A 15186-nucleotide genomic window follows, 5' to 3' on the forward strand; every position below is an offset into this window, starting at 1 on the left:
ACTTACCAGCCTGATGCTAAAATATCGCCTACGGATTGTCTATGAATCCTCTGGGAATAGTGAAAATATCCATCACACAAGAGTTCGGAAAAGCTGTTAAGCCGCTAACTGAAGATGAAAAGGTCATATGAAGGATTTTAAACTGCCACATGACAGATAACAAAACCTCACCTGAAGACCGTTAATGCACCACTGAAAGTCATAAAATCTACAAAAGATTATACACTTACCTCAACAAATCCACGAAAGGACAACTTTAACTACACATACCTGGAAGAAATAGACAGAAATTAAACTTTATACTTTATATTTCGTAAAATTATAAAAAAATACTAAAGAGTTGATGATTATATATATATATATATATATATATATATATATATATATATATATATATATATATATATGTGTGTGTGTGTATATATATATATAGTTGAAAACTAAAAATGAAAACTTGTGACACAGTACCTTTGAGAAGTTTCAGCTGATTAAGCTCTTCCCAATAGCTTCTTAGATTCGCCAACGGGTCCCAGTCTCTGCTGTTTCATGCAAAGGTATAGCTACCGCCAGCTGGCCTTCCTCCGTCACATCCGGATCCTTCTCAGTGTTACACTGAGTATTTAATTCTTTTGGTATAATTTCTGTCGCGATGGTCTCATACTGGATGAAAACAGTAAACGAAACTTTGCGCAAAGAATCGGTAGCTGGTTTCCGAATCTGTTTACTTTGACATTTTTTCTCGAGATCGGTCAAGGAGGTTACTACAATTTTATCCTCACAACCGACACCCTTTACGGTTTCACTTTCTTCTTGACCTTGGCCATCTTTGTATTCAGTTTCAAGTGTTCTCTTAATTTCGAAAGATGAAATGTTTTCTTCCACTCTTTCGACTGGCCTGATTACAGTGCCACTTCCATCTAATTCTTTTCCACTTGATTGTTCCGACTCATTAAATGAATCATCTTTAGTTCGACTAAGAATCCGGTTTGAAACATCACCATATCTACCCATAGATTCATCACACACAAGTGAAGATGTATCCCTAAATTCCTGTGGGTCAAAGGGACCAATTGCAAGACCCCCTTCATCAATGTTGTAAGTGCTGTTATCAATGCTCTCAATGCGAGAAGTCATCTCAGAGGTCGAGAGGTTTTCACAGCAAGATCCCTCAATATCACTTCCACCAGACAAGTCCTTTAGGAAATAGAATCGCCTGAGACTTTCTTCCAGTTCCCCCGCCTCCCCCCATTCTTCTGCCATTACCACCTGAGGCCGTTCACAACCAGGTTCGGAGAGAGAAAGATTCCCCTTCGATTCTTCAGAAGAAGAAAAGGAATTTCGGTAACGCTGATTTATTTCAGGCAAACTTACTGGATATTCGACGTCCTTTTTACCCTGCACTTGGTTGTGAAAAGGATGATTTTGGATGAATGCTTCCGTAAGTGACTGAAGATGTGCATGGTCTGGAAATGAACGTTTTGACGCTCCTCCAGTGTCAGTGCTACATTCATCCTCCTCCTCCTCCTCCTCCTCTTCTTCTTTCTCAGAAATGTCTCTTAAGCGTTCCTCCATCCCATAATCGCATTTGGAACTACTTGAAGAACTAAAGCTACCTCTTTTACCTGAAGTGCATTCTTCGTAAAATTCCTGGAACAAGAAATTCGTCGCGTTAGCAGAGAATGCGTCATCGCCGTCACCATCATTGTCAAATATGTAATTCAAATTCTCTATGACGCCTCGAAATATTCTCGAGCTTCTGAGTGGAAGGGTATTCATGTCTTCCTGCTGAATATCCTCTTCTGCACTGTCCTCCCACCTGCCGAAATCATTCTTCTCAAAATAACCTTCTTCTCCCTTCCTGTCATCTCTTTCTTCTTCTGGTCTAACCTGGAAAAGATTCGCGCTTTCTCTGATACCGCGGTGGTCTTCTCTCCCGTCAGAATATTGGATAATAGAATCCTGGAAGAAGAAAGGTGAAGGAGTCACATCTTCTATTATTGTTTCCAGGGAGGTAGGTCTGGATGACAGATAACGGCTCTTTTTCTCATGGTATCTCCGGATGCTAAACGGGCTACCGCCTGGAAATTCGTGTATCCTCCTGGGGTGGCGGCGGTTATTTTTTTCCTCATTTGATTTAGCCTCGGTTTCCATGGTGCTTCCGTCTCCCAGATGGACCTCATTATCACTGGAATGACTTTCATCCAGCGAAAGTGTTTCTACCAACATTTCTTTCTCTTCTTTATCAGCTCCTTTTTCGTCTTGGATATCATCCAAGTCTTCCTTTACTTTCAGGCAGCAGGATATATCACATTTACTAGAGTTCTTCGATTTCCCAGTATTTCTCGCCTCCTTCTCCGCAGTTTTTTTCGAGTTTCGTTTTCCATCTAAGTCACTGCCTGTGTCTGTCCCTCTCTGCGTCCTTGCGTCTTCACCCCTTTCTTCAGTGGGGTGACATTCCCCCTTTGGGACTGAGGAGACCCCTTCCCGAGGGCATGTTTTCCAATAGTCTTTCAGAAGTTTTGATTTTCCTCGCTGGCTTTTTCTCCCCTTCGGGTTTCATACCCCGCCTGAATCTCGACGGGAGTGCCTCCTTCGTCCGACTTTGCTGTCTTTCGAGTTTTGTCTTTTTTCCGTCGTTTCTTTCTCCCATCTTTCTTCGCGTCCCTATCGTCATCATCTTGCTCTTCCTTATCGGCGTCATCCTGGTCCTCCCCTTCCTCGCTCCTTTGTTTTTCTATGATCAAGCCCATACTTCCCTTCTTTTCATACAGACCTTTATTGCAATTTTCACTTCACAACTTTCCTTCTGTTCCTCCTACACCAATATCCATCGTGAATCACTCCCAAATAGTGTGCGCTGTCCTCTCTTCCTCCAATTTTTCGGAAAGACAGGCCTGACATTTGGGTTAGGGGGTACCACAGATCACCCCTGATTTACCAATGCCTCTGTCCAGTTCATCTCTTTTGTTTCACCTTAATTTTGGATTTTGAGGTCACTGAACCGAATATGCCATCTAATTACTGCCCTGGAATGAAACAATGTTGAATGCACTGAACTATAACAGCGAGTAAAAAAATCTGAAACCAATGATTTTTAGACATAAACACACGGTGACGCGATCATTTTTAACGTACACAAATTTATACAAATGAAGGTAGAACAATCAATTATCATAATCATTATTCTTTAAAATCAGTGGACGAAGTTCATATAGACCCCTGAAAGATTCACTAGAAAACATTCCTGTGAGATATGACACAGACATGTGAATTTTATCGCCGTATCATAAAACAAAAGCAATGATTTTATGCTTGACAAATTTACTTTTTTTAGCTATACCGAGTCTGCAATATCCGGGAATTCAAAGGCAAATATTTCATAACACTGTACACGAAAACCCAAAAATCTGGCAATACACGAACAAAAGGGGCACCAATTCCAAGCATAAAAAAAGCATGTTTTATTAATTATGAATGTAGCAGGATATAACATCAAGAGAAAGTAGTAGCGTAGAAATGATTTACCATTCAACAACACAAAAATAACCTTATTAAATCCAGTAACCCGGAATAACTAGAAAAGAAAGCATGCTCTATGTGAAAAATTTCTCCCGTCATTCAGAGTATCTTTGAATGAATACCTGCAGGCCTTGTTGGCTATCGACCAGGCACCACTAGCAGTCATAACGACAGAGCACTCAAATGGCTGAGTTTTGTCACACGAAATAGCTTACTAAATAATATATATCCTGGAATCATTCCAATAACAGCAATTAGCAGGAGTGTACGAATTCAGGCGAACAACAATTTTATTCGCAGATTATCTACAGATTACAGATTTAATTGTAAAAGCTGTGAATTACTTTTACAGATTACCGATTTCCTAAACAAATCCATATCTCCTGCTGACAGCTGTTTGACTGATCCGGTGTGAAAAATATAATAAGCTAGCTACAATGAAAAACCAGTCTGGAAGAATCTGTTTGCAAAAGATATCTTAACGAATATCAAACTTAAATCAACCTTTCCTTATCCCTAACTACCATACCAAAAGGTTCCATTTTGTCCCGGGGCCACCGTACCATAACATTCCACTGAGTCAATAAGAAGATGTTCAAGACATCTTGCAGCCATACAGACAGACAAACAAAGGCCAAAAGAGAAAAAAATATCGTGAATCCTCATCAAGATCTGAATCTATCTCAATATCTAATTCATCTCAATATCTAATCAACATATCACTGAATTCCATAAATAACTAAATATATCTTGAGGACAAGCTGAGAAATAGACAAAAGACACACTTTCAAAAATATCCTGAATCCATATCTCAAAACCACTAACTTTTTATATGGCTAAAAACCGAACTTTGGGCAAAAATGGGCAGAGGAACAAAGAAAAAAAAATCACTAATGCGTTTTCAATTCCTCATTAGTCATTAGCCGAGCATCCTATAAAATTTCATTAAAAAAGCCATCGCCAACTTCTTGGGATATCTTCAAGGCACAGGCAGACAGCCAAATCAAACAAATTAAGAGACAGTCACGAACAAAACGAGCCAAAAACATAAGCTCCACTAACTTCGTTGTCAGCTGTAATAAACACGAGTGAATACATAACATCCATCCAACTTCGTGGGTGTAATAAATATGAGAAACAAAATTTTCTTTGAAAGTGATCAATGTCTTTAGAACACTGAAGATCACTGTAAATTAAGAGTCTGCAATTCTAGCAACATTCACCGTTGATAAGATAAAGAGAACATTTACGCGTCACAAACCTGGAAGGACTTACAAATTGTAAGAAAAAACAATAAATAACTCTACCGTGCATAATGACTCCAATAGCTGTCTTTCTTTTACCCTCAAATACTCACTCACAAGAGAGAGTCACAAGAAGCTAACACCAGTTTTCCATACAAAGCAGCTTTTTCCCTACAAGGTACCTCATTCATTTAAAAAAAAGAGGAACGAAAACCTAAAGGGCATTCCTCTTTCAGAGAAGAAAAAAGGGGAATCCTGCACAAAGGCAGTAAGAAGAGAGCAAGAGAGCCAAGGGAACAAAAGCAGGGTTAACCTCCCCACCATCAAACGTTTCAAAGGTCAGAGAAGTAGGTGGTGGAGAGGCGTCTAAGAGTATTGACGCAATCCAACGAACTATTCCCCTTAATGACCCCTGCCCTATGACAGAAGGTCAGATGGGTGCCAGCACTAACCCTTTGGCCTAAAGTCTTCACCGCCCTCTACCTCTTCTCCACCAGCCGAAGCACCTTTGATATAATCAGACGCAGCGCGAATAAAATACCAATCGCAAATTGCTGTGCAATGTAATACCCCTTTAATGTAATTCCTTAAGGTGCTTGTTCCCTTTCATCACTTTCAATCTTTTGTTTTCTTGCTTTTGAAAAATGGACGGGAGATTGCTTGCTCGCTTGATGCATTGGGGAGATGGCTGCGAGACGGAAGCACAATTAAGGCGGGAAGGGCGGAGGTGAAGTAGAGTTATGGATGGTAATTCATCATAGGTATTTGCTTGCAAGCAAAGATAAGTGGATGCCAGTCTTGCCTCCGGGGGCGAAAGTGCTTTCGCTTTTCCGCGATTTTCCTTTAGATTTTCCGAATGCAAGAAGGTTTCAGCAGGATATATTTCACCCATTCTAATGCATACTTTAATTCTTCAAGCTTTCGCGGTTTGGTTTTAAGTGGAGTTACCTAAAATTTGTTCAACTGTTTATTTAACCAAACTTGTATCTGTTTTTCATACTTCAACAGGCAACAGATCATACATAAGCTGGTTTTTTTTTTGTTAACTCTGGTGCTTACTTGGAGACAATGACACAACACTACTGTAAGCATGAATTTTTCCATAAAAAAAAATTGACTGCCATAAGACAGGAGACAAAGGAAAGAACTGATCCCTAAAACTGACACGCCGTCATTATTTCCACGCGCCTACGCGTTACATATTCAACGGGAAGTCATGTGTACATGAAAGCCATTTAACACTAAGCAAAGTCGCATTCGAGGAATGAAAACAAGACCTGCAAAAGAAACATATATAAAAAACAAGACACTGACAAAAACAAGATTGAGGTTGTTGTGCTTTGCAATATTGAGACTAACTTTAAAGTATTTGATAAACGGGTTCGCCTCTGCGAAGGCGCAGATCATCAAGTAGAGGCCCTCCCGCTGTTTTTATTTTATGATTTTGTTTACATTCTGATGTAGCACCAAACACTGAAGACACTCCCAAGGCTGAGACCCACGAAAGTCCACGGAACGTATCAAATTCACCATTTATGTCAATAGAGGAATACTGAATTTTTGAAGCAGACGCCGCCATACCGTATATTAGCTTGTTTTGTCAAGGAATCGAACAAGGGTTCTCGTTTTTGAGTCGAGATCGTTAAGTCTGCAGAGCGAGGACCGAAGTTGAATCTAAGCTATGTAAATTGGAATCGTGGTTATCATATTCCTCGAGGAAGTAACAAAGAATCCTAACTACTAGTGTGAAGACACAACTATAAAAAAAAAAAAATTTTGTGGCTGCAAATACAAATCAAAATAAGACTAACAAAATATGAATCTCCGAGACTTTTGCATATTTTTTTTCCAATCCATTATTCAATTATATTTTTCTGAGAAATTATATTCCTAGAGAATATATCACATTGTCCGCCCGTACCTCATGAAAGAAAATTACAGCTGTTGAAGTTGTTTGATAAATAGGAAGGGAAATACATTGTACACCTGAATATAAAGTTTAATTCACAGAACATCCCGCACCCACACCAAAAGGAAAAAAAAATTATAACTGTCTCCCGTAATTTGAAAATTTAATTTTGTCACTTTTAACGTTGAGTGAAACTTTTTTCGCCGGTCCTCATACAATTTTTAAAGACCATTTTCCTGTGCGATTTCACTTTTAAAATATGCAAATAAAATTACAAAAGGAACACAAAAAGTATTCCACTGTAGGGAGGAAAAATTATATTAATTATGTATGCAAAGTTTATAAGCCAACATATCTATATTTGCTTCCTCTTTTATTTCGAATTTTGTACACAACACCCAACAAACCATCACGATTATAATTTAACATCGTAAAAAATATTGATGGCTGCGCAACGACATCATTAGCTAACGTGGGAGGACATGTTCGATTGAATATTCATGATCAATGCGCCGAGGCAGCAACGACTGAAGTAGCAAACATTTGAAAGGAAAAAAGTGAAATCGTAGGAAAATTTTCCCGGCATAAAACGTGCAGCCGATGAAGAAAAAAACCGTCTTTTAATGGTTACTCGTAAATGATTCTGATTCTACATGAACTTGAAGATAGAAGAAGAAGAAGAAGAAGAAGAAGAAGAAAGAGAGGAGAGTTCCTGTATTGGTAGGTGTCACAACTTCGATCTTTGGTTTCGAGTTAAGAATGTGAACGTGCCCATCTTGTCAGTGCAAATCATATTAACTATAAAAAATAAAACAATGAAAGAGAAACCTCAAAAACAATCATTTCAAACTTACGAGAGAAGCAAGACTCCTCAAGCAATATTATTATTGAAGTAAACACAACAAAAATCCGAAATACTAGAGGTCTGCTGATCATGGAACCATGAGATGCGTTTAACCTTTGACCTCATCAGGATCCACTCGAGGCACGCGCTTGTCGAAAGTGGTAGTTTGCATTCCTCCGTCAAGAAGCTCGGTCCTCTTCAAGACTTGGGGTCTCCACTTTGATATTTATTCTTGCTGTTCATTTTTAATATTCATTCTTCCCCTTGAGTCAATGGTTCTTCAACGCTTTGAGTTCTTTAACCTTTTCATGACTCTCGCTCTTTAGATGGAACGGACTGAAAGGTTACAGTGACCTGACCTCTTTAAAGATACATTTTTTTCAGGAAAATCAAAATTTCCAGATCAAAAAATAGCAAGGAACGAAATCCATATTCATCATATCACCCCACAACACGCCACTGTGTTACAGTGAATTTGCCAACAATATAGCCTGAAACGTTGATAAGTAACATACGAAAGTGTATGTTACCTATCAACGTTTCAGCAACGAAACAGGGGGTGTTTGTTATCACCGCCTAAAATGTTAAATTCATATCCTCAATATCTGATTCTACACATATAAAAGTCTGCACACCTGGCGATACCTCCATGAAAGGTCAAACTGTCCGCGGTACCGACACCATTCTCTGGCAATATCTCAGGAAATGTTCCCAAATATTAGTTTTGCATCCGGGTGTCTTTTTTAAATAACTTTATCCGGTTCTCTTTTTTTAAATAACTTTGACGTCAAATGTCAAGAGCTATCCTGTATCTACGCTTACATAATTAAATGTTCAAAGGATGAACCGATTCGAGCTACCCAATTTTTATTTGAGAGAGAGAGAGAGAGAGAGAGAGAGAGAGAGAGAGAGAGAGAGAGGAACAATCGATAAATTTCTGGATGTCGGTGTGAGACCCTTCCACAGTCAATGTCGAACGGGCGTTCGGGATAATAAATTGTATTATTACTGATAGTATGTCCAGGATTTTAGATATGGTTTAGTAAGAGGCCTTGCTAATAATCATATTTACTTGTGGGTTAACCTCTTCCTTTTGGAATCTAAATGACCGAGCATTATTTGTTAAAGCCATATGGCAAAGTCATAGAAGTCTCTATTCATTATTTATATATATATATATATATATATATATATATATATATATATATATATTATATAATATATATATATATATATATATATATATATATATATACTATATATATATATATATATATGCATGCATGCAGTATATATATATATATATATATATATATATATATATATATATATATATATATATATACATGTATGCATATATATATATATATATATATATATATATATATATATATATATATATATATATATATATATATATATATATATATATATATATATATAGTGAGAGAGAGAGAGAGAGAGAGAGAGAGAGAGAGAGAGAGAGAGAGAGAGAGAGAGTTTTGGGCAGTCATTCTCTTAGGCAGTTTACACGGAACACCAAAGCACAAGACGTCAATTTCTGTAAGACAACATTTCTCCCATTTCCTACACTTTTCCCGTCTTCAAACGTAAAACTCCGAAGGAAAAGACGAACACTATCGATATGTTGTCCATTTATTCAATGCCACCGCTGTTTCAGTCATTAACTCAGGGCTGTCTTCAAAGTTATGTTCTACTTTGGAACTGTACTGCAATATATAGCGAGTAGTCAGACATTAAAGATTAAAAAAAAAGAATCCGAAAAAATTGAAAATCAACGAGAGAAATTTTACACTGGATCCTCTTTTCCTATGGAATTCACGGACTCACGGACCACAACAATGTCTTTACAATCTTCAGGTGCAAAGGCGTGAAAGGCTCTTCATATAAGCTACACTGGGAGCACAATGACTTTCCAAAGGACACGACTCCACACCCTTCGCAACAGCTAGGCCATACACAAACATCTAGGTGATGTACATGACAAAACCCAGCCTCTAACTGACCTCACCAGAGGCAGAAATTGGCCACATGCGGCTTGTGGCTGCTGAAGCTGTGAGCCTTCTCTGACTGTCCAGGGATCTTCAGACTGTTTTCTCTCCTTCAGAAGAAAACTAGAAAAATGCGTTGTAGACCAATGGCACTCTCCGAAGCAGAAGGATCCAGTCTTGTGAGGCAAACTCATAATGAACTATACAACAAACACAAAAAGAATCCGTATTTTGATACTGGTTAAATATTTATGTCTATATATATATAAATATATACACATATACATGCATACATACATACATATATACATATGTATACATATTCATATTAACTACCAAATTAAGGTATAGTTTCGTTATTTGCCCTATGTTTCATTAGAGGTACTGTATACTTCACGTGAGCGGATCCTCTTGCTATACCATAACAACGCAAGCAATAATCACCCGCCTCAATTTGAAGAAACGAAAAGATAAACAAGTAATAAAAATGGCTTACCAAAACAAACACTTCCTAAGGATCAAGAGACTTGTCCTGAGCAAAGAGACGAACCAAATACCGATACCGCAATGAAATATTTAGGCTTGACTAACGCAGCCTCCCTCTGAAGTAGCTACCGTAGAAGGAAGAGTTCCTCGAGTGGCACATTTAAAAACTGCTGTAAACAATATATACTGGGTTAAAGATAGATGCATTAAACTGGGCGTGAACAGAGAGAGAGAGAGAGAGAGAGAGAGAGAGAGAGAGAGAGAGAGAGAGAGAGAGAGAGAGAGAGAGATACAATGTCTGTGATGGGCGTTCGAGAGAGCAAGTTTGAAATTTCTTACCGATTAGGTAAGAAATCTACATAATAAGGCAGTAAATACCACCAGCGGATTGAGCTTACTCACGGATTTCTAGTTTATATACTTATGTACATACAGACGTGTATGTATGTGTGTGCGTGTGTGTAAACGTAATGCACACACACATATATATATACTCATTATATATATATATACTCATTATATATATATATATATATATATATATATATATATATATATATATATATATATATATATATATATATATACATATATATAATAATCAAGAAGTTAATCTCTGCAGAGCATCAGAATGTGCACCTTCAAAAAACTAAGGCAATATTACCGATATCAGTAAAAAAAAAAAATGGTTGCCGGACGCACATCGATTGTCTCTTGTAACAAAAAACCACGCAAGAAGAGTAAAGTATAACATATTCACTTGTTGATCAGGTGACCTTATCAATTTATACTGACATTTTTTTATGTGCGCATGAATTCTACGAAGAACCTTTGCTGTTTATATGTAGGGGTATTTCGGTTACTTATTTAGCACACAAGTACATGACATATTGCATTACATCTCATACATATTTTACTGAGAGAGTACTCATAAGGTTATTCATAAAAACTATGCACGAAAAAAGCATAAAGACGCGTGAACTTGTAGAAGGTGACTCAGAGAGAGAGAGAGAGAGAGAGAGAGAGAGAGAGGGGAAGTATTAGTGATATATATATATATATATATATAAATAAACATACATACATACGTACAATGACGTATTGCTACGCTTGTCAATATATAAACTTTATCTGTACATAGAGAGAGAGAGAGAGAGAGAGAGAGAGAGAGAGAGAGAGAGAGAGAATGTACATAAAAAGATTTCAACTCGTAAACACAGATACAGCATGCATGCCCACTGAGGTCGCAAGAGCTCTAGATGCAAGAGGCAATAAATTAAGCTGTATGTGAAAGAAAACCATATTGACACGTAATTCAGGAAAAAATCAATCTCCACTACCCGCTACTCATAACCATATTGCTGGATTTTGCATGGAATAGCGAAAGTGAAGAAACACGATGAATTTTGTTTAACTTTTCATGAATGCATTTTTATACGTTATTATTACCTGCATGCCAAACAAGTAAAACTGAAGAGGATGGCGCATATGAATTTTCCGAGGAATTCTCTTGACCAAAGGAAGTAATTACTTCTTTACTCGAAGTTTTAGGGATAAGCATGTTTTATATATCAAGAGCCTTCCGGCTGCCACGCAAAAGTAACGAAGAAGTTTTTCACGAGGTTAACGCATGAAACTCAGCGCATGCGTCATTCTAAATACCGGATATTTGGCAGGGCGTTGAAAACTGTTAAAGAGTTCATGCGAGGCTAAACTTACTCAAGTGAAAATAGCAAGGCGTTGAAAGTTTGAAGGTCCAGCCGAATACTGTGCGAAGTTATTCAAACCAATGGACGTCCGTGTTCCTCTGTGTGTGTGTGTGTGTGTGTGTGTGTGTGTGTTTAAGCAGCGTACTAGAGTGATTATGAGAATGAGGCCATTATGACAAGGATACATTGTTTTGGGACATGATGTGAAACTTGAAAGAAAAGCCTGCGTGTTTCTTTTTTGCAAAAATTAAAAAAATAACTATTTTCCGTGTTTTGCAAGTTAACCCAAACCTCAACGGAAAATTCGCTGAACAGTGATAATTCGCAAATATTACCAGGATTTAACAAACAAGTATCACAAAGAACTACAGGACGCACGCACGCACGAACGCAGAAAAGATCTCAAAATCTATGCGGGCATGTCACCCACCTGGTGCCACTGGCAAATATTTCACGTGAAGGCTTAAGCCCCAGAAAAATGGGTTCCGAAATGTTAAAGGTTGAGGAAACACGGAGACCACGAACTGAGGGACAGAGGAAGAACAGGGTGATGGAATGTGTAATGTACATCGTCTTTTCTCAGAGAGAGAGAGAGAGAGAGAGAGAGAGAGAGAGAGAGAGAGAGAGAGAGAGAGAGAGAGAGAGAGAGAGGGGAATGCAAACTCCATCAGGTGGACACTGGGAAGAAGAGAACGTTCAAGAGGGAGTAAGAAATTCCAGAGAGAGAGAGAGAGAGAGAGAGAGAGAGAGAGAGAGAGAGAGAGAGAGAGAGAGAGAGAGAGAGCAATGTTGCCAGATTATGCAGAAAAAGAAGAAAATTTGAGAGACGAACGTCAAATTGAAGTCATAAAATTATTTCTGTTAAAAAAAAAAATAAGAAAACCCGAACCTCAAAGTACAACAAAGGTTCAAGTCCTAGAGTCTAGACGATCAAAATTTTTGCGCATTAATTAACATTTGTCAAATATTTGATAGTTGGGATGCATAATGGATGCTTCCTACAGAACACTGATGTAAAAATGTATGGACAAGAAAAGTCCACGATCTACCCAAGAATGTTTCACGCTGCAAATCAAAATTATATAGTGATGGCTACATATAATACATTAAGGACAGTGCATGGACAAATAAGACACTACATTAAAGTTCTGTAAACTTGAAACGTAGTCACCAATAACCTAGGACTTATAAGTCTGCAAAAACTTCAAAACGGAGAGAGAGAGAGAGAGAGAGAGAGAGAGAGAGAGAGAGAGAGAGAGAGAGAGAGAGAGAGAGAGAGAGAGAGCATGGAATGAATGTTCCCTGAACACAAGTTTTCAGATGGAACTTTAAATTAACTTTAAAAATATGCAGGACGTGACGCAGACTCTCTATTAGAACTAACGCAGACCAGGTTTCCAAAAAGTTCTAAAATAAGCTAAAAACCAGGTGAGTTAAGCAGTATGAATTTATAGGGTAATGAAACGAATGATATGATGAATATACTAATAATCTGATTAGTTACTAGATAAGCAATTCTCAATAACATGGTCGTTGATTGTTAATATACGTGATACTCGAGTTCTCTGCCCAAGGTGTTTATCCTTGATGCCCCTCTCTAGAATGAGTGAATGTAGCAGCAATTTTGTTTTTATTATTTTTAGGGTCCCTCAATATCAGGAGCAACACGTACATTTATATATATATATATATATATATATATATATATATATATATATATATATATATATTATATATATATATATATATATACACAGTACATTATATATATATATATATATATATATATATATATATATATATATATATATATATATATACACATACATACATACACATATATATATATATGTTTGTACATAAATTAATGTATTAGAAAATGATACGTCCAATACCTGTTACATCGATTTCTCACCTCCCATAAATTTTAGGTTTTGTTCTTCTATAAAAGAATTTGTCTTTAAAAACTTTACACAGCTGACACATAATAAGCAAGACCGTGCAAGCTGATACCATGCCAAGTAGCCTACTTCAAAGAGATCCCGCGGCCTGAATGTGTCAGAGCATTGTAGCTGCACCCATGCAGTGATGTCAAATCCTAGGATACAGCTCAACTCATTTTTAGTTTTGCTCTTTGGCAATTATGAGACTAGATATCAAGTTTTCATAGCTATCTTTTTTTAAACATAACACTTTGGTCACTCTGTGTTGTGCAAATAACTTTCTCCTCATGGAAGCTTGATAGTCTCATTTAGGCCACAGCCTGCAGGTTAAATCATATTAACGTTTTCGGATTCCAAGGCCAAAAAATTATGTTATTTCTTCCCCAAACCTTAAGGAAGCTCTACAGGAGGCCCCTCGGTCAAACCTGGGTTCCCAAGGTGAGTCGGGAAGACCCCTTTCTACTGAGCTGTGGCCCCTGGACACCATAGGAGTGTCCCTTTGACGAAATGGGAACGATAAGCTTCCTTTGGAATTCCAGGATGAGTATCTAATAATAAATTTGATTTGGCTTAATACTGAAAGAAGAGACAGATCTCCGCTTCTATTTTCTTATATTCTTTGAAGGCTCAATCCATTCCGCCATACTTTCCATCATCGGGATTACCCTTGGGTCCTCAGGCCGGCAGAAGGGCCACTGCCGGAGGTGCCCAGGGAGCCCAGAAATCAAACGAAGGGGCTTATGCAAGGTGCCCCTCCCGGATCAGACCACGTCATCCTAAATTAGATCAGTGTGCTGGGTTCATTGTAAACTCATGGGAATCAAGTATAGGGTGTACTTTCACCCCCGGTTGGGAAATGGTGTCGGATTGTTTTTTTGTTTTTTGCAGTTATCACATTTTCGACATTTTTTTCATTCTTGCGGCTCATTACTTATGTTTAACATTTTTAATCGTCACTGCTGACGCATGACAACCTGATTTTTGTTGTTCATACCCAAAACCACAGTGCCATGCAGGGCTTCCCCCTGCACTGTAGGAGAGGTATGGGTGGCAAAGCAAAGACAACAGCTCCACCCACCCCAAAAACAGCAGACAAAAATACTCCTGTCACTATATAAATAATCCGAAAAGTATAAGCTCCATCATAAATTGGAAAATTATAACGAATATCTACCGAAACCTTTTATATTGCCAATCTATCCATCAAGTAAGATTTTATTAATTAAAATATTATATGGCAGATCTACGTATCTATCCGCGAGAGAGAGAGAGAGAGAGAGAGAGAGAGAGAGAGAGAGAGAGAGAGAGAGAGAGAGAGAGAGAATTCTGAAACATGAAGAAAGGTTATTTTCTGCCTACCTAACATTTATTAAACCATTTTAAGCTCTGTTGAGTTAGACTGTCGAACTAATGATTTGCATGATAGTGCCTATACGATTAAATAACCCGATACAACAGCGCAATCACTGATGACAGAAAAATAACCATACACCAGTGGCGTCTATTGCCGCAATATTCAA

The 15186-nt window shown here is 37.8% G+C and overlaps 1 protein-coding gene across 1 annotated transcript in view; it reads right to left on the reverse strand.

Annotated features, from left to right (window-relative positions):
- Positions 1–510: 510 nt before the first annotated feature.
- Positions 511–15186, reverse strand: part of LOC136835433 (uncharacterized) — a 49653-nt gene continuing 34977 nt past the window's right edge. Inside the window, exon 2 of the mRNA XM_067098974.1 lies at positions 511–3026. Coding sequence (XP_066955075.1) covers positions 511–2226 — 1716 coding nt within the window. The 5' untranslated portion in view covers positions 2227–3026. The remainder of the gene's footprint in view (positions 3027–15186) is intronic.

The sequence above is a fragment of the Macrobrachium rosenbergii genome, chromosome 55, assembly GCF_040412425.1.
Source record: "Macrobrachium rosenbergii isolate ZJJX-2024 chromosome 55, ASM4041242v1, whole genome shotgun sequence".
In the NCBI taxonomy this organism is placed as follows: Eukaryota; Metazoa; Arthropoda; class Malacostraca; order Decapoda; family Palaemonidae; genus Macrobrachium; species Macrobrachium rosenbergii.